Below are 22,630 nucleotides of genomic sequence, written 5' to 3' on the forward strand. Positions count from 1 at the left end.
CAGTATTGTTATGCAGCTCTAGCAGCCAACTTATAAAACCTGTAATATTTCTTCCAGTATGCTAGAGTGTGTGTATACATGAAACATTTATTAATGTTGATTACATAATAAATACCAATTATCTTGACTGTGGGGTATTTTGAGTGATGCAGTGAAATGTGTATTTTTAACATGTTCACATATTTTGTGGATCGTCATCATTTCAGAGGTAATTTTTAGCAGTAGGGTTCATTACTTCTTTGCTGGGATAGTGTAGCCCACCGGGGACCGGAGAGCAGGGAGACTACTGTGGCAGCATTTCAATAACAGCTTATAGGTGAATGTTTCTAAATGACTGGTTTGGAGTCTGACAATGCATGGTGGAGAATGTGAGATAAATGGGCTGATGCATACACTGCTACTGTAAGTATAAACCATACCCATTTCCTATCCAAAAAAACACCAGTATCTTCATTTTAGCTGGAAAGGGAGCAGCATTTCATGAAAAACACATGGTCTTTAAGCTAATGTTGCATCATTTGTTTATTCTCCTCTCCAAAAGTCACTGCACAATCATATCACTAGAAGCAGGAAAATCATGTTTTTAACTCCAATTCGGATGACTCTGTATTGTTTATTCATTATGATTATGCATGTAGTCATTATTACTGCTTTTAGATGTGTATACATGTCTCGCTGATTTATTTAGAAATCGATATCCCATGAAAAGAAGTAGCAGCCCCTGTCTTAAGTCAAGCCTTCATGGCTGTTGATTGAAATATGGTGGACTCAAAGGTTTTAAATCCTTCAAACAAGATGTGCTTTTTTACACAAGGTTGCACATTTAGCTGTGATACCAATTTAGCTTTGCAAGGAACAATTCTTGATTCAAGGAAACTTAAAGTTATTGCATATTTTCTTTGCCTTTTTCGTAGCCAAGTACAGCAGCATACTAGGATACAATGCTCCTGGGCAGTGAGGGCGCTTAATTAGAGATTAGACAGAAATAACCTAGAGGGACCTGTGTAGTTGAAAGCTTCGTCACAGCTGATTATTTTTTATAATGGATCATGCTACACAATGCAAGCCTTCTAGGTGGTTATTGGGCGGTATGTCTAATAGTTTTATTTTAATTTCAGTAAAAAAATTTAAAAAAAAGATCACAGTGTCCACAAGAACCTAATAATCCAGTTCATGAAAATAAAAAAGTACACTTCTTTAAAATGTATACTATATACAGTATTCACATAGACAGCTACAAACGTTCACAAAGTAAATAATTACATTTTTTTTCTCTCTAAGTAGCTTCAGTATCAGCCCTGATAGCATGATACTTGTAAGTCATCTATTAAAATACAGGTTTTAAAATCGTATTATAAATCTAAATCGAGCTCATAAATACTCTGCATCCATATTATGAGCAAGACAAAGTTCTCCTTTATGAATGGAATTTTTCACTCGTTGATATCTGACAGTCAAATGTTTGATGGTAAAATATGTGTTGATCTTAATTAAATCCTCAGATGTGTAATTATCTGTGAAAATAGTGTGAATAATTTTTTATTGAAATGTAAACGGACCCAGAGTTTAAAAATTCCTTTCAGTGTGAAATCTTTTTGGGAAAAATCCTCTATAAAAATGTACCAGGGTAAATGGCAGGAAGTTGGCCAAGTGGTGAGAGAGAGAGAGAGCATCCCTTTACTGGGTCGGTGTGTCCTTGAGCTGATTGTGAAATTCTAGTTTATTTTATGCCATTTAGGATAATAACAGCAGCGGTAAAAGCCTACGAATGACCAACTTGGGCCCCAGTGAGCCAAACATCACACACCAACACACATACTCAAATAATTAATCAGCTCCACTCTCACCTTGCAACAACTATAGTCCCAACCTCCACCGTGAGTCATTGAAATCAATACAAATCAGGGTACCATTGAAATTGTGTCAGCTGTAGATTACACTTTCTTTATACTCCAATGAAGAACACTGCCCTACCATGTGCGAGATGACACGCCATAGACAGGATATTATAAGACTCATATATATATATATACTGTATAAGAGAGACTTTATATATATATATCTGAAAGCTAGGTAGAGTGACTGTTTGGTTCACAGAACAGGCAGGATAATATAGGAAGCTGTGTTTGATAGTCAGGATGCTCAGCAGCCAGACTGTTTCCCCTGTGGACTCACGAGGACAGATGAAGCAGCTGGCTGTCCTTCCTTCCTGATCCCTCCTTTCATTTTACCACTGAACATATGAGGCTGTGTGTGTTTGTGTGTGTGTGTGTGTGTGTGTGTGTGTGTGTGTGTGTGTGTGTGTGTGTGTGTGTGTGTGTGTGTGTGTGTGTGTGTGTGTGTGTGTGTGTGTGTGTGTGTGTGTGTATGTGTGTGTGTAGGGTGAAAAAATGGGTTTAGTAGCCCAGTGTTTCTTTTGCAATATGTTGTGGTTGAAGTTATATAGCAAACAATGTAATATAAGACACACATCTGTGAATCGAGCTGAAAGAGAGAAGGGCAAATATGAGAAAAAGAGAGGAGGAAGGATGGCGAGGAGAGTAAAGAAATAAACTGAGAAAATGAATAACACAGAAACGGGCGACTGAGGAAGATTAAGACAGGAGTACAAACAAGCAGGAGAGGGAGATCACATGAGAGAATGTTTATCTGTTTATGTTGTGGCAAGAAGTGTGTGTGTGCATGCGCCTATTCCCCCGCCTAATTAGCCCGAGCTGTCTAGCTGTGTGTGTGCGTGTGTGTGTGTGTGTGTGTTGGTTTACTTGGCTGAAGTTGTGACCTGAATCCTCATTCCATCTGGGAGAGAGTAAAGGAGAATGCAAGAGATGCCTTCATTCCTCAACTCACCGCTTTGGTTGGTAATAGGATTGGGCTCCTCTCTCTCTTTCCCCTTCTTCTTTCTCAATCTCACTCTACTCCCATCCCCTCTGCCTCATCTTTGCTTGTCTATGTTAAAACAAATATTACATCTAAACGGCTGGATTAGGTTGTGCATGTATGTATTTGTGGGTCTACTAGAACAGGCTTTGGAGAGGTCAAAAGACTTGAAAACGTGTGTGTGTGTTTGTGCGCGCGCATGTGTTTGTACTCTCTCTGATCATTGGTGTATGCAGTCCCTCTTTGCACATGTTGTAGCATCTGTGCTCTGTGTGTGTGTGTGTTTGTGTGAAGCTTTGATGTCTCTCCCCCTCATTTCACCTCATACCGTGTGTGTGAATGCCTGTGCATACATGTGCAACAGAGCTCATTTGTGAATAATGAGGCATATAGAGTGGGGTAGATAACCCTTTAGGAATGATATAGAAAATATGTTGAGGGAAGGAGGGAATGATAATAAGTTGAGCGAAGGTAAAACAATGAGAAAGAAAGAATGAAAGATGAGATGATTTAATTCCCAGGGAGTTAGCCTTTTAGTTTAATGGCTTTGTCACTCTGGTAGAGGAGCTCTGAGAAGCTACATCGACTGTATTGGCTCATCTTTGTTTGTTTGTTTGTGTTTGTTTTAGTGTGTACATGCACATATACAGTATGTTTTAGTAGCTGCGTGTGTTACCATGTACTGAATCAACAAAGGTTATGTTTGAGATTTGTGCGCACTGTACCGGCATTCACCAGGACATACTGGTTTGGCCTGAAAATAATGATCTCTAATGTGGACAAAAATCAGATGTTCCAGTACTCCGTGTAACCAGCTCAATTCAAGCACTGCCTATGACGCTAAATAAAATATGAGCAACTGTGTATCCTGCACCACTGTGCATGCTCCAGCACCTCTGGACACAAACAACCGGGAGATGAGTAATAACAAAGATATTACCGTGTCTGTGTGTGTGTCGTGGACATTTTTATATGCCTTGCATGCATACTGTTCAACCAGCTTTGCTACTCTGGCTACTTTGTATCTGATTGCAATGCGGACGACATGAGTTTGAAGCCGTATGCAGTCTGTTAATGCAAGCTGGTGAGTTGGCACACAGTGTGAATATGACTAATAGCTTAGTATACATTATGACCAGAAAGAGAGGGAGAGAGAGAGAGAGAGAGAGAGAGAGAGATGGTTGTAAAACTATAAACCGACCACTGATTTTGTTTCACAGTTACATGCCTTCAAAAGATTCTCTGTGTGTGTGTGTGTGTGTGTGTGTGTGTGTGTGTGTGTGTGTGTGTGTGTGTGTGTGTGTGTGTGTGTGTGTGTGTGTGTGTGTGTGTGTGTGTGTGTGTGTGTGTGTGTGTGTGTGTGTGTGTGTGTGTGTGTGAATGTGTGTGTGTGGGGGGGAGAGTCATATATGGACCACCATGCATCTATGTCCTTCCATTTCATGCTTGTGTTTGAGTAGAAGTAAGCTGTCCGTCTGTTTTTTTCATTCTAAATGTTTCTGCTTCCTGGTCCGCTGCCTATCTTGTATCGTTACTGCACTGAAGGTTGAATCTGTGTCTTTATGTGTGTCTGTGTGTCTATGGATAAGGAAGTGTGTGTGTGTGTGTGTGTGTGTGTGTGTGTGTGTGTGTGTGTGTGTGTGTGTGTGTGTGTGTGTGTGTGTGTGTCTGTGTGTTTGACCGTGCGTGCTTTTAGATCTCATGCTGGGAGGCTTTGCTTGCTCTGCACACAGCTCTTTGTACGTGTGCTCTCCTCTGTGTGCTCTCCTCTGCTCTGTTTGGATTGGTTTTCTGTGTGCCTTGTTGCCTGAGTGTCTCTGTGTGTGTGTGTGGGTGTGTGTGGTTGTATGTGTGTGTGCGTGTGTACTTGTGTGTAGATGTACTTTTGTGCACAATTCTGAGAGTGCATGTGTTCACGTGTGTCTTTTTAGTGTTTTTTGTATGGAGCATGTGTGTGTGTGTGTGTGTGTGTGTGTGTGTGTGTGTGTGTGTGTGTGGTTTGGTGTTTGTGTCTGCTTTGCTGCTCCCCTTCCCCTCTCTCTCTCTCTTTCTCTGTTTCCCTTCCTCTCCTTCCAGAATAGAGGGGCCATCAATCAGAGGCAAGGGGGATGGAGAAAGGGAGGGCAGGAGGAGGAGAAAAGGAGTTGGCTCAGCGCCACAGAAGAGGAGTTGGCACGCTGCCCAGAGGAGAGTGAGAGAGGAAAACAAGACTGAGCAAGAGAAGACAAGAGAGGGAGGGGTGGAGGGAGGGAGGTTCAGAGAGAGAAGCAGGGCAGATAGATAGAGCAAGAAGCAGAGAGAAATGAAAGAGAATGAAAAGGAGGGCAAAGAGAGAGCAAAGGAGCTCGGCCGATAAAGCAAGAGGACAGAGAGAAAGAGAGAGAGAGAGAGACTGTGGAAGTGGAAAAATGAGCCAGCAGAATAGAGAAAGAAAAAGGCTGATTGCATGGGGAGTAATAGGAAAGATGGGGGGTTGGATGAGAGGAAGCAGGAATGGCTGTTTTCATTCTGCGCCTTCAACCCCAATCAGTGGGTGATTAGTTTGTCATTGGCTACACATATTTACCTTAAACTGCTCACAGAGGGGAGCAGGAGACAGAGAGAAGCTGCTGGATTGTGTTTGCATGTGTGTGTGAAGTGTACACACACCCCTTGACTCTTGGAGAGTAATAAATAGTGCTATTGTGCAGCCAGACTGTGAGGTACTGTAACACACAATAAGGCTGTGTCCAAAATCCCTCCATCGCATGAACAATAACCTTCCATAGATGTATACATTAAATAAAACCAGTGGTGACGGAAAATTATGTTAACTCATATGACAAATCTCTTTTTGTCTCTTCTCTTTTGTCGAATTGTAGTTGGATGAATGTCAAAAAATAACAATACAAAATAATAATATGTAAAGCAGCAACTAATAAATAAAAACAATGACTTGACTTGACTAGAAACAATTATTTTATTTATTTCAGCTCTTATGGAGTGTTTTATTATGCAGGAAAAAGGGTTAAACACCTATGGCTGATGAACACACACACACACACACACACACACACACACACACACACACACACACACACACACACACACACACACACACACACACACTGTATGTATTATTAGGCAATAATTAAGCCAGATCTTGAGTGCACTGAGCTGTAATTTTAGATCATCAACATTATGAACAACCAACCATAGTAAGTATAAAGGTCAGAGCCTTGGCGCTCCTCCTGTCACCACAAAACCATTTTGTATATTAATCTCAAGGTAAAGTTGGTATGTATCCTTTTTCCCTTCATTATCATGCATCACATTCTCTCTGTGGCTCATTCACTATGAGGTTAAGTGCTTTGCTCAACCGTATTCTGTTTCCTAAACTACTTTTACGGATTCAAACCAGCAAACTAAGACAGATGGCAGATAAACACACACACACACACACACTCTCACACACACACACACACACACACACACACACACACACACACACACACACACACACACACACACACACACACACACACACACACACACACACACACATAACCTAAACCTACGCCCTCCCCCCCTCTCCCATAGAGCTGGCATGCTCATCCGTAGTGGGATTCAGAGGCTGGCACAGCTGGCAGTGCCCCAGCACACTGGGCACCGTCTGCCTCCTCCCGTGCCAATCTCGACCCACGCTCATCACATTCAAATTCACCCAGCTTTATTGGCAAGATGAACGACGAGCCACTATTGCTCTGCTTCATGCTGGGAGAGCAAATACAATGCTGATCTTTCACAGGGGAAGTGGCTTCTCTCCGTTTAAGTTCACTTAAATGCCATGAGTGAAAAGTGTGCAGGGAAAAACTCAGTGTTAATTAATCCCTGCTTTTGAGCTCTGTCTGCACTTTCTGGTCTTGATTAGAAGACTTTCCACATAGACCTTCATATAGCATGTTTACCTCTTACAAGCCTGTCATTATGCTACAGTTATACAAAACTGCACGCCTTGTCATTCATAGCATTTGAAAAAAGACAATAGCTAGGGGTCCAGATCTTACTCAGGATAGGACCCCCTCCCTCTTAAACAAGCTTTGTCTATGTCAAAGCAGTCAGACGCTGCCTTGTTATTTTAAGACAATTACACGTGCAGATACACCGTTTCGCCATCAGTCAGTGATGAGTGATTGTGTGAGTGAGTGTTATTATGTCTTGTAGCAACAGCCTCATCTACCCACCTGTCTTATCTATTTCTATTTCAGTTAGTCATTTACTACATTTCCTAGAATGCCTTTTGCCAGCCTCCACAGGGCAGGCAGGAACGTGTTGCATTTTGCACCGCGGGGTTAAACATGTGGGCTGAGAGAGAGAGAGAGAGAGCAGCACCAATAGAGATGATAATTGCACAGCCAGTGCAGTAGAGAATGGGTTTTTGAAGTCAAGAAAAAAAGAAAAATTATTTTGGCAAAACTCCTTGCATTGCATTCTGGTCTACTGAGCCGAGTGTCATTGCAGAAATTGGTTCGGTCGCGTCTTATGCCGTGATGGATTTGTTGAATGCAGGTGCAAAATTTCGGGTCAAGGAAGCATTTTTTGCACTGACGCTGCAACCTCGAGTTGTAGAGATATCTTTGCTTGCCATGACTGCGCTGCCTGTTGAATCAATGTCAGCTTGCTTTCTCTGTATTTGTCATTTGACATGTGGTTAGTGGTTACTTTCTAGTTTAAAGTATAGAGTAGAGTAGAGTATTCAGTTTTTTCCCATTTGTAGGTAGACTTTAGCTGACTAGAAAAACATAGGAAATATGTGCACATGGTATTAGTATAGGTCATTTTCATTTTGGATTGATGTGTAAAATTGATTCTGAAGTGTGTCTCTGTCTCTTACCTCTAAGCAGCAGCAAGGGGCTGTGAACATATCAAACCTTTTTGCGTATGTGTATGAGAGAGAGAGAGAGACTGTGTGTGTGTGTGTGTGTGTGTGTGTGTGTGTGTGTGTGTGTGTGTGTGTGTGTGTGTGTGTGTGTGTGTGTGTGTGTGTGTGTGTGTGTGTGTGTGTGTGTGTGTGTGTGTGTGTGTGTGTGCGTGTGTGTGTTTGTGCACATCCCTCAGGCTCCGACAGGCTTATGTGCAACACAGCCTTTGGAACAGACTGTCCTTGTCCTGCAGTTCATTCCGGCTCCCTCTTTTTCATATTCTATTTTCTCCTCTCCTTTAACCTTACTTCCAGTTTCCTTTCCTCTGTCTATTTTTCTATTTTGGAGAGAAATATTGGAAATATTTGTTCTAAATGGAAAGAGGATTTGTCCTTCCATCTTTTTTATTTTTTATTTTATCTGTTTCACATAGGCTTTCTGCCTCTGTATCTTTCTCTTTTTCTCTGTCCCCCGGCCAGTTGGCATCTTATCCGCCCTCAGGTGTTTATTGACCGGCCCCCTTTCTTCCTTTGTATCTACCCATCCGTTCATCCTTCCATCCCTTCATCCCTCCATCCGGCCAGTCCTTGCCAGTTACTCCCTGGTGGCTGTGCTTTGGCAGTGCTGTGGAACGAGACTGTGCCGTGTTATTTGTGCCACCTGGCCCAACTCGGACTGCCATAGCTGAGCTCACTTTCACTCTTTTGTTAACCTATCGGCTGATAGGCATCTTGCACACTCATGACACCATCCAATGCCTCTCAGCCAGGACACGGGGGTGTCAGGATGCTGTTGTGTTGCAGAAGTGGATCAAAAACATTGTGTTTTCATGAAGCATATAAAACATATATACAATACAATGATTGTTGTGTCTATGCTTTAACGTGCAGTCATGTTTATTTGGTTATGTTTGTTTGTGTAGTTCTCTGTCAAACATATACCAATGACCATCCTGGCTTTAATCCAACCACGTCATTGAATAGATAAAAAAATATTATAGTGCATATACAATCATATGAAAAAGTTTGGGAACCCCTCTCAGCCGGCATTATAATTGACTCTGCTTTCACAAAAAAAATATAAAAGTGGTATGTCTTTAATTTACCAGGAACAGCTAAGTACTGGGATGTTTTCCAAACAAAGATTTTTTGAAAAGCAGTATTTGGTTGTATGAAATAAAATAAAATGTGGAAAAACTGGCTGTGCAAAAATATGGGTACCCTTGTGGTTTTGTTGATTTTAATGCCTGTAACAGCATGTAAAACTGATGAATTTAAACACAAACTTGGTTGGATTATGTTGTTAAGCCTTGAACCTCATAGAAATGTCTGTTTAATCATGAGAAAATGTATTTTAGGTGCCTAAATGCAAGTTGTACTTCTCTTTGACTCTCTGCTGAAGTGAGACAGAATGGGATCATCAAAACTGCTCCCAAAAGATCTTAAAAACAAAGATTATTCATTATCATGGTTTAGGGGAAGGCTACAAGAAGCTTTCCCAAAGGTTTCAATTGTCAATTTCTACTGTAAGGAACGTTGTCAGGGAATGGAAGGACACAGGCACAGTTGCAGTTAAACCCAGGTCTGCCATGCCTGGGTTTAACTGCCACTGTGCCTGTGTCCTTCCATTTCCTGACAACGTTCCCTACAGTCGAAATTGACAATTGAAACCTTTGGGAAAGCTTCTTGTAGCCTTCCCCTAAACCATGATAATGAATAATCTTTGTTTTTAAGATCTTTTGGGAGCAGTTTTGATGATCCCATTCTGTCTCACTTCAGCAGAGAGTCAAAGAGAAGTGCAACTTGCATTTAGGCACCTAAAATACATTTTCTCATGATTAAACAGACATTTCTATGAGGTTCAAGGCTTAACAACATAATCCAACCAAGTTTGTGTTTAAATTCATCAGTTTTACATGCTGTTACAGGCATTAAAATCAACAAAACCACAAGGGTACCCATATTTTTGCACAGCCAGTTTTTCACATTTTATTTTATTTCATACAACCAAATACTGCTTTTCAAAAAATCTTTGTTTGGAAAACATCCCAGTACTTAGCTGTTCCTGGTAAATTAAAGACATACCACTTTTATATTTTTTTTGTGAAAGCAGAGTCAATTATAATGCCGGCTGAGAGGGGTTCCCAAACTTTTTCATATGACTGTATACGCCAATAAGCGATTTCTTGTTGCTCTTCTGTTATACCAAATCTCCTGCTCCTCTCTTTTTCTGTCAGTCACTTTCCTCACTATGGTCAGAACAAACACTATACATGCATTTACACTGAGGGGCTATGGCGCAAGCAGCCGCTCACTCACACTCTCACACATACACACATGCATGCATTGACACATGTATGATGTGATAAGACTGTCCTCTATACAGAGCTGTGTGTCTGGTGATAGCCAGTTTCTGAAGTCATGATGAGACATGCTTTAACTGACAGGCTGGCTGATTGTGTGCGTGTGTGTGTGTGTGTGTGCATTCGCTGCATGGTGCATACAGCCCTGTCAGTCATTGGACTTCCCTCCATCGCTCCTTTGCTGTATTTCTCTCTTCTTCCCCAGTATCTTTAAGTACCAGAAACGTGTTGGATAGAGGGATATAAAGAAAGAGAGAGGGAAAGAAAAATAGACAGACCCCGAAAAATGTATGTATGTAGTATGCCCTTTTTTAATGAGTGACAGCAAAGTAATAGAGAAAAAAACTAAAGAGTGATGTAAGAGCAGGAAAGGAAGGAGGATAAATTAAAATGGAGAGGAAGAGAATTATAGAAAAATGAAAGGATGGGAGAATCGAGACAAAGCGAGCAACGAAAGGGAGAGAGATGAAAGAGAGAGAGAAAGAGAAAGCGGGGGAGAGAGATGGGAGGAAGAGGATGAATAGGGTAATAATGGCTCAGTGTGAGAGCTGTTGTAGAAAAAGAGAGAACGGCTGAGTGAAGAAGAGAACAAAATGAGGCTGAGGGCACTCAGACAGATAGAATTAGACACACCGCAGAGGTTCAGTGTGTGTGTGCGAGTGTTTGTGTGACAGAGTGTGTGCTTGTGTTTTGATGTGTTTTGTGTGCTTGTATGGTGTGAAGAGGCAGCTGTATGGTTACTAGGTTTGCCACGTGTGCGTGTGCGAGTGTGAGTGTGTGCATTATGTGAGTGTGAGCAGGGGGGGAAAGCATTTTGATGGGTTTTTGCGAGTTTTGGGAAATGGACAAATGTAATGGCACTGAATAGCCGGATGTGACAGGCTGAGAGCCTGAGAGAGACATGTTTAAAGGGGCTCTGCTCTCTGCTCTTTATGCATGTGTGTGTGTGTGTGTGTGTGTGTGTGTGTGTGTGTGTGTGTGTGTGTGTGTGTGTGTGTGTGTGTGTGTGTGTGTGTGTGTGTGTGTGTGTGTGTGTGTGTGTGTGAAGTGGGTAAGAGTGTGTGAGGCTGAGCTAAATGAGAGTGTGATGGTGCTAAAAGACTGGATGATGACTGGAGCTCCAATGCTGCTTTCATCCTGCCATCTCTGTTGTCACACACACACACACACACACACACACACACACACACACACACACACACACACACACACACACACACACACACACACACACACACACACACACACACACACACACACACACACATATTTTATCCCCTCTCAGTGTCATAGACTCACTGACAAAACTCCTCGCTCATTAGAAAGGTGTTTTAATGCAGCAAATGCTTAATGTGCTGTAAAGGCGTATCATTCATTCTGCTCATTGTGTACTTATTATCCTGCAATATGTAACATGATCTTACACCCGTTCTCTCTCCTTCTGTCTCCTCTCTCTGTCTCTCTCTCCATCACAGGCTGAGATTGTCAAGCGTCTCAGTGCCATCTGCGCTCAGATCATCCCTTTTCTCTCTCAAGAGGTAAGTGCCACATAACGCCAGTCACACTTGCACATAAACACATCATAAGGGTGTATGACTGCTCCCCATGTTGGCCTATGCCATATTTTCTCTTCATTCAGAATAGTCAATGCACCAGTGAATACATGAAATTGCATTTTAAGCAAGTTAAAGGGAAAGTTCTAATTTTATTGACAAAAAAAAACAAAAACTGTAATTGTAATACATATGCAATAATTAACATGGGTATAAGTGTTCCTGCAAACAAAACAGAGTTACAGTTCTTATGGCATAGTGACATTCAATTCCAGCCACTTCTTAAAAATGTGCTTTGGGCCACCTTATCATTTAGCAACATGATCACAATCTCTGCATGTGCGCTTCACCTCTAATGAATTGCTTCTTAAAGCTATGATTTAATTTATATATATAATTTATATACAATGGTCTCTTAATACAATCTAAAAAGCAATATTATTGAAATAAATATTATTCAATTTTTTGATGTGCTTATATGTGCATGTTTGTGTGAGTCTACTATTCTCATGGGTGTGCGCTGGATGTGTGTACATCAGAGTACAAGCCTGCAGACACACTTCTTTTGTCTGTGAGTGTGTTCCCTGGAGACACAATGGTCACAGCTCTGTCAAGTTGATCAATATTGACACTGTGTGTGTGTGTGTGTGTGTGTGTGTGTGTGTGTGTGTGTGTGTGTGTGTGTGTGTGTGTGTGTGTGTGTGTGTGTGTGTGTGTGTGTGTGTGTGTGTGAACACTGTTGCACACATGCATATGTACGTTTGTGCGACTGATTACATTGGAATTTTGTGCAAACAGAACTGAGATTGTGGGTAGTGTGGTTTTTGTGTGTGTCTATTTGTGTGACTCTTTTGTCAGTGTTAGCGTTGTGTGGAAGCATGGTTGCCCTATCCAGACATCGATGTACATACCCTGTACATACATTTTTGGCTAAATTTAATGGTTAAAATATGTGTAAAATAAAGATTATTATGTTTTATTTATACCAACATTCAACAAAGACACACCATTGCAGTGAAACTTGCCTTTCTCCTTACTTTATTTCTGTGGCATTCTGTGTGTGTTAATATTCTGTGTGTGTGTGTGTGTGTGTGTGTGTGTGTGTGTGTGTGTGTGTGTGTGTGTGTGTGTGTGTGTGTGTGTGTGTGTGTGTGTGTGTGTGTGTGTGTGTGTGTGTGTGTGTGTGTGTGTGTGTGTGTGTGTGTGTGCTCGTGTGTGTGTGTGTAGCACCAGCAACAGGTGGTTCAAGCAGTGGAGAGGGCCAAGCAAGTCACCATGGCTGAGCTCAATGCCATTATTGGGGTGAGTCACTTCCATTCATTATGTCAACTCAAACACAAACAAACACACACAACTACACAAACACACACACATAAACTAAGGATGTTCTGACCAGTCTGGCTCCAATAAGAGTCACCCGATTAAATTCTTTCATCACTGGTCTATAAAAATGTAGATTAGAAAATTCTAATCCAGGCGTTAACATAAGCATCATTCAAGATGTTTACGTGTACAGTTTGTTGCCCAGATGGCGATGTTCATAGTGCTGAAGCTAGATTCAGTCAGGCAGGTATTATTTTATGAGACTTTGCTTGGGAAACCTCTGATAGCATGCTATGAATTAACGTGGGGGAGGAATTTGAAAACTGGACTTTGAAGGACTAAGATTTGATGTGTCCATGTTTCAAGTATTTTATATCCACTGAGGGAGCAACCAACCCTGTTGTAAATGCATGTTAATCAGCGTCTAATCTGGAGTGTGGGGTGTGTTCCTACGGTATAAAGCCAGATTAATATGATGTGGCAGTGGAACATGTGACGTTGTGTCCTGTCTCTTCTTTTTTTTTTTACTGGACACTGTTACCAATTTTGGAAGATGTAGCTATATAAACCAACCAAGATGTAATGAATCACTGCTCCCAGTAAAATAGCGATTTATAAAGCCCCCAGCTGCTGGTAGTTTAAAGGACCAACTGTACGTATAAAGGAATAACAAATGCAAACAACATGCATACTGACTCATTCACTGTAATGTAGCAACATACAAACCTTAACTATATAGAAACATTTTATAACCATATAGAATACATACGCATTATTGTCTGTATAATGTACACACACACACACACACACACACTGGGTAATGCTCCAGAGTAGCGTGGTAGATGTTGCTTTCCAGAGCTTGTCAGAGCGCTGATCACATTACTGTCTACTTAAAACCCTTTGTTCCTCCCAGCACTACACACTCTGCTGTGTCTCTAAGGTGTGTGTGAGTGTATTTGTGTCGGAAAAACACTGGCTCGACAACTCAACAACACACAAAAACACATCATAATCAGGATAATAGCCTTTCTTTATCTGTGGCTGCTCTTTTTGCTCTCCGCTCTCTCTCCATCATCCCCCCTCCCTCCTCCCTCCATGTTCTGTTTTTCCTTTCCGTTCATTTTCCTTCTGGGGTTTTTTCATCCCTCCTTTTTTGTGATCTTTTATCATCCTCTTCCTCTTACCTCTGTCCTCCTTTGTTTTTTTGTGCCATCTCTTATCTTTTTTGCTCCCTCCGCTGCACACTTTGCCCCCCCCCCACTCCTCTTCCTGTGCTCAATCACCCTCTGTGCCTATCTTCTCCCTCCCTCCCTCCCACTCAACTAATTCACTTCCCCCTGCTTTTACCATGATTTCCCCTCTTTCTCTTTTTCCATCTCCCTCTTCCTGCATTTCCTTTTTATACCAAATCGCCTCAAACTGAACCCTCTCCCTGTGTCCATACTGATCGTTTTATTTCTCCTCTCCTTTTGCTTTTACTCTTTTTTCCCATGTCCTTGGTGTCCATCTTTCTCACCTCTTAATCCACTAATCTCTCTTTAATATCCTATATCTCTTCCTTCAATCTTATTTTCCTGTCTCTCACTGTTGGGCTCTCCACGTGGATTTGATTTCATTTCACTTTCCCTCCTCCATTCACCCTCTGTATACCTCCTCCTGCCTCCCATTTTCCAAGCACACAACCCCCCTACACCCCCCCCCCCAACTTTTCCCTTCTTCTTGCTTCTCTTTTGTTCTTTGTTACTTTTCTCCTGCTTATAATGTTTTCATATCTCTTTCTTATTTACCTGTCTGTCTTAATTTCTAACCACACACCCCCTTTTGTATGACCCGACCCCTCCCTCCCTCCCTCACTCTCCCCTCCCTCCCTCCCTCACTCTCCCCTCCCTCCCTCCCTCTCCCCTCTCTCCCTCCCTCCCTCTCCCCTCTCCCTTCTTTCCCTGTGGCCACAGCAGCAGCAGCTCCAGCACCTGTCTCACCACGCCCCTGGCATCCCCCTGACTCCTCACCCGTCGGGCCTGTCTCTTGGTGCGGGCGGCTCGGGGCTTCTGGCTCTGACGGGGGCCCTGGGGGTCTCGGCCCACCTCGCCTCCAAAGATGAGCGCAACCACCTCGAGGCCGAACATCTCAGAGGTAAAGAAAAACGTGTAGACTTTAAAAAGCCTAAATTGTGTCTCGTAAAGGTGTACTATGCAGTTTCAGGGGAGGGGACATTTGTTTACATATGAATATAGCCTGCAGTTAGTTTACAAAACCTATTTTCTCTACACGTTAGTATTGAAAATAATTGTATAATCTTAAATCAAAACCAAATATTTTTGAGACCCCTGGAACAAGATGTAAGACTAGAATATGCTTGTAAAAAAAACAAGCGGTGGGCACTGCTGCCGTAAACAACAACAGTGAAACAGTAACTTTTCAGGAAGCTTTCTAACTTCAAACAGTGTTCTAGGGGATCCGATTTTCCTGTGAGTAAATTAAGTTTAGTCAGGTATAACAATTTACCTTAGAAAATTTTCACTTCTCTGACACACCCAAAGTTACATAGTCCACCTTTAAGACCAGATTTAAAGCCAATTTCATTTAAACACTTTAGCCTACTAATGAAATCAGATTCAGGACAACAAGGAATACATGAATAAAATGATGAACCGAGAGTAGAGGCAGTGTTTTAAAGACCCACAGTTCATTTGACGATGACTTAAATGGATATTGGAGAAACACTGTTGCATTACATTACACTGTTTCAGAAATATTAAGTAGGCAAAATATTTCTGTTTTGAAAGTCAATTACACTGTTATACATTTTGATAAGATGCTTAGCGTGTTCATCACAAAACTTTTGTAATTCTGCATGTTCATGTGTGCATTTGTGTGTTTCTTTCAATGGAATTTGTTTCATACTAAATTAGGCGCAAAGCAGCAGTGAACGAAACTCTTGATGACCTCTGCAGAATATCATTTAGTCGATCCATTGTGGCGAGCTGCTTTTCCCCTAATTTGTACAGCAAGTCACCTCCTGGACCGAATCTGAACTTCCTTGTTTCGGTTGCTCTAATAATACAGACAGACGTAATCATGGCGCTTGTGTCAATGCTGGAGGACCGCTTTCTCCCCACGAACTTTCATTCACCCCAATAGAATATCTTATATCTTAGCGCTCTGTTTTCAGGCACCGAGCCAAGAGAGATTTTTCTAATGAATACAGAGGCAGCTAGAAAGAAGAAGAAGAAGAAGGAGAAGAAAAAGAAAAAGAAGAAAAAGAAAAAGAAGGAACGAGTGAGAGTAGACAAAGATAGAGAGAGAGGAGATAGAGAGATCAATGTGTTCATATTGGCGTGTTAAGCATCTGTGCGAGAGCTTATGCATGTCTGCAGCTGTGTGTCTTTCTGCTAGTGCATACGAGGGAAAGATAGTGAGCGCTGAGAGAGGCAGCAGGGGAAGACAGCGAGCTTTGTCTGGTTGGAGAACAGAGAGGGGGAAAGACAGATAGGAGACTGGAATCAGACACAATAGCGGGTCTGTATCTTTATTAGAGAGGAGCAGTCAGAGTTCAGCCTAACCTTGGCCGACTAACGGGGACTGTTGGTATTATTACCTCGACTGACGTCAAACTTTCTCTCTCTCTTTTCCCATTTACTCCTCTCCCCACTCTCTCCCTTTTTTCTTCTCTGTTCTCTTTCCTTACCTTTCTTCGCCCCTTCCCAGAGGGAGCACCCAGCAGGGTGAGTAGTATGTGTAGTTTGTACACTGTATGTGTTTTGTGTGTGTGTGTGTGTGTGTGTGTGTGTGTGTGTGTGTGTGTGTGTGTGTGTGTCTGTGTGTGTGTGTGTGTGTGTGTGTGTGTGTGTGTGTGTGTGTGTGTGTGTGTGTGTGTGTGTGTGTGTGTGTGTATGACAGTGATAAACTGAAGGGGGAATGAAGACACAGTAAAGTGGCCTGTGTAACTGCTGGAGCCCAGCCAGGAGGGGCACGGCTCAACAGCAGCACAATAGCTGCTCAGCGCTACCAACCTTGAGCTTCCCAAGGTTTTCTACATCACACTAACATCTGAGCTCACAGCATTTGGCTGTTATCAGCAGAGAGAAGGAACAAATTGAGTGAATGGATGAACAAGCGGCTGTTTGTTTATCAGCGCCACAAATGTTCTGGTAATCTACGAGACTTAGAGAACAAGTGAAAGGATTAAAACCCAGTTAATGGCAAACACTGCTCAAAGTATGCCAGTCAGTGTCTGTAGAAACTAGCAACCCTTGTTAAAACATGTTTATGTGACTGTACTATGCATTCAGTGTATGCAATGTCAACTAGATGAGGCCCCTAACTGTCTGATTGACTGTCAGAATCACCAGTTGTTTCTTTACGGATTACACCAATGAGATCCATATTAAAAGATGTTTCCCAACAGGACCTGCTATGTTGTTTCGTTAAGCGAATGTTTGGTTATGAATTGCACAACTACTGCCAGTACTTTAGCAGGGGTGCAGACCGCAGAGAGGTTCTGCTAACTGGTGAAAATACATTTTAAATTGCTATCATACTGATTTATACGGTAATGTGACTTTTTAGATGGGAGGCAAGAAGACATCGACTTAAACAGTGTTCAATAACACAGGCAGGACTGTTTAAAGTTCAGTTTCAATGGTGCTGTAATTAAGGGAGAAGGTCAGATATGACAAATGGTAACTGGCGTTACAATGATAGATAAGTTTAAAAAGAATCCCTGCTTGAAAAAATAGAGTATACGTGCAACATGCAGTTAAACATGAAATGTATAGAAGTGTTCATCTTTCTTGCCGGGTTTTGCACATATTTTATGTCAATGTTGTTAAAAGTCCCCGTTAATGGCCTGAAGAATTAATGCAGTGCAAATGGTGGTGATTGAAATTCAGTGGACGTCTATGGTTTCGTCCTGTTCTCTGTGGCTGCTTTAATCGAAAACCGTGTGAACACTTCCTTACTGTACTGACTGCAACAGACAGCTGGCCTGCATCAGTGTAACTGTTGATAACGCAGAGGAGAGCAGGGGAGGTGGGGGGGGGGGGGAGACGGAGACTAAAGAGAAAATAGGGAGGGGAAAGGCTGTTAAAAAAAATACCAGCAAGTCTTTGTTCTGGCGTTTATTGATGAAATTAAAATGATTTAGGAGCGCTACTGACTTAACTCTTCTTCCCTCTCGCTCTATTTCCGCAATGAAACCCTCGCCATCATTTAATTGCTAGACACAATGCTGATTGTTAAACATCAGGAAAATATTTCTCCTTTTTGAGTTTTGAGCTTTGAGGTTTTTGTATTGAACTTAGCCAAGCATTACGGCGTGTGGGATCGGGAGGGGAGAGATGCATATCAATTGTAGTTCATCAGAGAGCCCCGCACCAATAAAACATGTTGGAATTTTAAATGGAGGGGAGCAAAGGGACAGCAAGAGGAAGTCAGGAGAAGGGGGAGGAGGAGGAGGAGGAGGAGGAGGAGGGGAAGAAGAAGAAGAAGAAAGAAGAGAGGAAAGTTTGTTGAACTGCACTGAGGTCCATTGTGTGGTTTCTCCTCTCCTCTGGCGCTCCTTCCTGTGTGACTCATTGGATGTGTTCAACCCTCGCTGTTCTTGGGGGACAGAAAATGACAAGTGGCCCTTTACTGAACCTCTGGCCCTTGCCCCCAATGCAAAAACAACATAATGCTTTGATCGGCTTTTCACCGGGCTAGGCTGTATTGTAAATATGCCTGCACAGCTTTATTGCCCAATAATGAGAGTCATATTTTACAGGAGGACTGGTGTGTCGAGGGGAGGGCACTAATTAGCAGTATGGGCTGTCTTGTGTGCTTTGGTGGCTACGTATTAACCCCATGCTTACGTCTGTGTGTGTTTTTATTAACCCCATGCTCACGTCTTGCTGTATGTGTGTGTTTTCGTGTCTATGTGTAATGTTATCATGTGTGTTGTAAAGGGACTTTGTGTTAATGTTTGTGTTACTGCCCCGGTGTGATTTTCCTCTCCCTTAGCTGAGCTTACAATCTATGGAGAGTGGCTGTGTGTGCATGTTCCTTCACATCATAACCTGTACACTGGTGTAGGCCTACATGACTTTGTTTATTAAATGCTGGTTTTGTTCACCTGTTTTTTGCAGTTTTTCCGTGTGTCTTGTTGATGTCTTCATTGTGACAGTATTAGTAATCACGTGTGTGTTCATACTATTATTTATGTCCTTTGTGTCTTTCTCCAGAGTAAGTCAGTGTCATCAACGGACAGTCAGCCCACTGAGGACCGGCAGGGCCCGTCAGGCGGCTACGCGTCCTCACAGGGAGGTGCTGAGCCAAAGAGGAGGCGCTGTGATGACAAAGAGCCTCTTCCACCACACGCCTATGTACGAGTCTGTGTGTGTCCTTGTCCTTGTATGATGAGATAAGTTGAGCTTTAAATGATGCCTGAGAGCAAACGGAGTAGTCACAGCAGAACACTTAGGTCACTACTAGAAACAGACACATAATCACCTAAGCATATAAACACAAAGCACTCAATTCAAATTCAATTGTATTTGTGTGCTTTTAATGTGAAATTATGCACAATTCTTACAAAGTATTTTACAGAAAGACACATGTACACACACCAAAGACTTCAGACTTAACAGTGTGTGTGTGTGTGTGTGTGTGTGTGTGTGTGTGTGTGTGTGTGTGTGTGTGTGTGTGTGTGTGTGTGTGTGTGTGTGTGTGTGTGTGTGTGTGTGTGTGTGTGTGTGTGTGTGTGTGTGTGTGTGTGTGTGGTTGTAAATGTGTGTATAACATATTCTATGACATTACAGGACACACAGGGGTCGGGGGCCCGTGGCCAATTAGAGTCTTGTTTGGTTTGGAAGGTTCCAATGGAGAAGCGCAGGGAGCCATAGGCGATGTAGAGAAGGCGAATAGCTGCAATGAATTAGATAGCTGTGTGTTTGCAGTCCAGAGGATTGATTGACACTGGGAGGTCTGTCCGTGCAAGATGGCCTCCAGCTAAATCAGCTTGACATCAACAACCACAGTCAGAATCTTCCTATTAGTTCAGAGCAAGAACAAGCTCGGATGGTCTCCACTTCCAGAGTGTTTTTTTCTCTTTCTATCTTGTCGAGCAGCATTACAGCTGCCATTTCTCTCTGTATTTGCGTTTTGCTCTTCTATATCTCTCTCTCTGTCTCCTTATTGCCGTCTCTCAATGTCTCTACTTTTTCCCATACACTGCCTCCATCCTGTTTTCTTTTCATTTTCATTCAATCTTTTTTTATATTTTTTTTCAGCCCACCTTCTATTTTTGGTTCTAGGAATAGACTGTAGACATAGCCCTGCTTCGGCTCTGTATAATTAGGTACTGATGTCACTCCACACTGATGTCAATAGAAATATCAGGCCATGATCACATCAAAGCTCTGTTGCCATGGTGACTAAGTGCCATCATTCTCACCCTGGAAAAAAAAGGAGAGCGATAGAGAGAGATGGCTAGACTAAGGGCGAAAATATGCCACGGATGCAGAAAGAACAGTGTGTTTGTGTGTGTGTGTGTGTGTGTGTGTGTGTGTGTGAGTGAGAGTGAGAGTGAGAGATCAAAGTAGGGTTTCTTTGAGGCAGGTGCTTGGTGAGAATATATGATTTATAGTATCTCTTTGTTAAATGTTGCATGGTGGACAGAAAGTGCAAAGAGCAGTGATATTGATGTATCGATCTGTGTGTGGACTCGTGTGTTTTGTGTGTGTGTTTCTCCATCTTTATTATGAAAGTTCTCTTTTGTACACACACACACACACACACACACACACACACACACACACACACACACACACACACACACACACACAGTGTATGTCTGTCTGGCTGATACAGGAAAAAAAATAGCTAATAAAACAGCTACCTCAATGGATATGGAGAAGTATAATGTTTTAACCTTTTCGTGTGTTTTTGCTCCTCAGGACAGTGATGGAGACAAGAGTGAAGACAATCTCGTAGTGGACGTCTCCAATGAAGTAGGTTTCCTATTTGGTTTGAATGGCTTTTGACATCCCCATACGTTAATTGGCTATAATCTATAGTTTTGTACAACATAACAATCTATCACAACTTCTAGCACGTGAAAGAGGTCGCTTGCAGTGATTTACCTGGGGAGAATTGTCACTTGATACAGCTATACACAGTGTTTTAGCAACTCTTTCTTTTATAGTCCACAGCTGTGCAGGTAAAGAGCCACTTATTCCCTATATATAGTATAATTTAGTGGCAGAGTTTAGGAATGGGCAAATCTTTCAGAAATACATACACTGTAACGGTGTAAATATTCCACTTTCACTACCAATGCTTTCACACAATTTCCATATGGAAAAAATATGTCACTCACTCACTGAACTCACACTCTATTCGCTCTCTCTTCCACTCACTTCCTCACAGCTACACCCTTGTACAAAAGCTGTAGATCCCTGTTACAGTATATATCTTTGATTTCCCTACAAAGCCACACGTCTAAAGCAGCCTTTATCCAACAGAAGCTCTCTGACACTGTGCTGCAACCCACACATGAATAAAGCATGAACCCAATGTTGGAGGCCAGTGTTGCTCACGGGAATAACCATAGATGTACTTGCCAATGCTTTGAATCACCCTCCGTCCTCTGAATAACCCTGTCAGTCTGAATGTGGATTGTACAATTGAACATGCAGATCTGTCTGTGTGTGTGTGTGTGTGTGCGTGTGTGTGTGAGAGAGAGGGTCGGGGAGCCGTTTTGGATGAATAATTTTTTTCCCTACAAATTATTGTAGCCCTATTTGCTTTGGTGTGGTTGGTAGGAACATTAATTATTATTATATTATTTTCGGCATATGCTCCAATGGTTAGTTTAGCTAACTTCCTGTCAGTGACTGCAGTTAGCAGTCCCCTCCCTCGTCACCACATAAGCGAGTTATCTAGCACCATCTCAGATCCGCAAGTGTGATGAAACATGATCAAAACCATGTTTTTCTCATCAAAACAGACATTAGGAAGGATTTTTACCTGCTCCGCCATTGTAGGCGCATACACATTCACCCATCAGTCGCTCTGCAAGTGCACCGTCAGTGAGACTGGTGCCGGTTTGTAGCGTTCTCTCTTCTTTCTTTTTTTTCAAGATATTTTTTGGGCATTTTTATGCTGTATTGATAGTGCAGAGAGACATAGGTGAAATGGGGCAGAGAGGGGAGTGACATGCAGAGAACGACCGCTGGTGGGAATCGAACCCGGGTCTGCTGCTGGGCCCGGCCTGGGGGGGGACGCCCTACCAACTGAGCTAAGGGCGCCCCAGCGTTCTCTCTTCTGATTCAGGTTATCAGTTGTGGGATCCCTCAAAAGTTTATTTGCCGATTACATGCAGAGCGGGTGACAGAGAGATCGGCTTTATGAAACGCGCACACTATTTAAGTGATCACTGTATTAATAAAGACCGATTTAACACTTATATTAACATAAATAAATCGCTTATTTCACCTTTAACAAAGATGAAATTAACAATTATTTCCATTTTTCAATAATCTACCAATTTGTTTTCAGATTGATAGATTAATCGTTAACCATGGTTTGTAAAATGTCAGAAAATGGTTGTCAGAAAAAAGACGTCCAAAATTAAA

General features: G+C 42.1%; 1 protein-coding gene across 3 annotated transcripts in view; it reads left to right on the plus strand.

The window, feature by feature from the left end:
• Nucleotides 1–22,630, plus strand: part of tle2b (TLE family member 2, transcriptional corepressor b) — a 72,602-nt gene that overhangs the window by 33,445 nt on the left and 16,527 nt on the right. For 2 of the 3 annotated variants that reach the window (XM_080032803.1, XM_080032805.1), the window contains exons 5-10: nt 11,616–11,678; nt 12,921–12,995; nt 14,969–15,149; nt 16,725–16,741; nt 19,238–19,378; nt 20,951–21,004. In XM_080032803.1, coding sequence (XP_079888929.1) covers nt 11,616–11,678; nt 12,921–12,995; nt 14,969–15,149; nt 16,725–16,741; nt 19,238–19,378; nt 20,951–21,004 — 531 coding nt within the window. The remainder of the gene's footprint in view (nt 1–11,615; nt 11,679–12,920; nt 12,996–14,968; nt 15,150–16,724; nt 16,742–19,237; nt 19,379–20,950; nt 21,005–22,630) is intronic. The other variant, XM_080032804.1, reaches the window with a different exon arrangement.

This window comes from Ammodytes marinus, assembly GCF_949987685.1.
Source record: "Ammodytes marinus genome assembly, chromosome: 8".
NCBI lineage: Eukaryota > Metazoa > Chordata > Actinopteri > Uranoscopiformes > Ammodytidae > Ammodytes > Ammodytes marinus.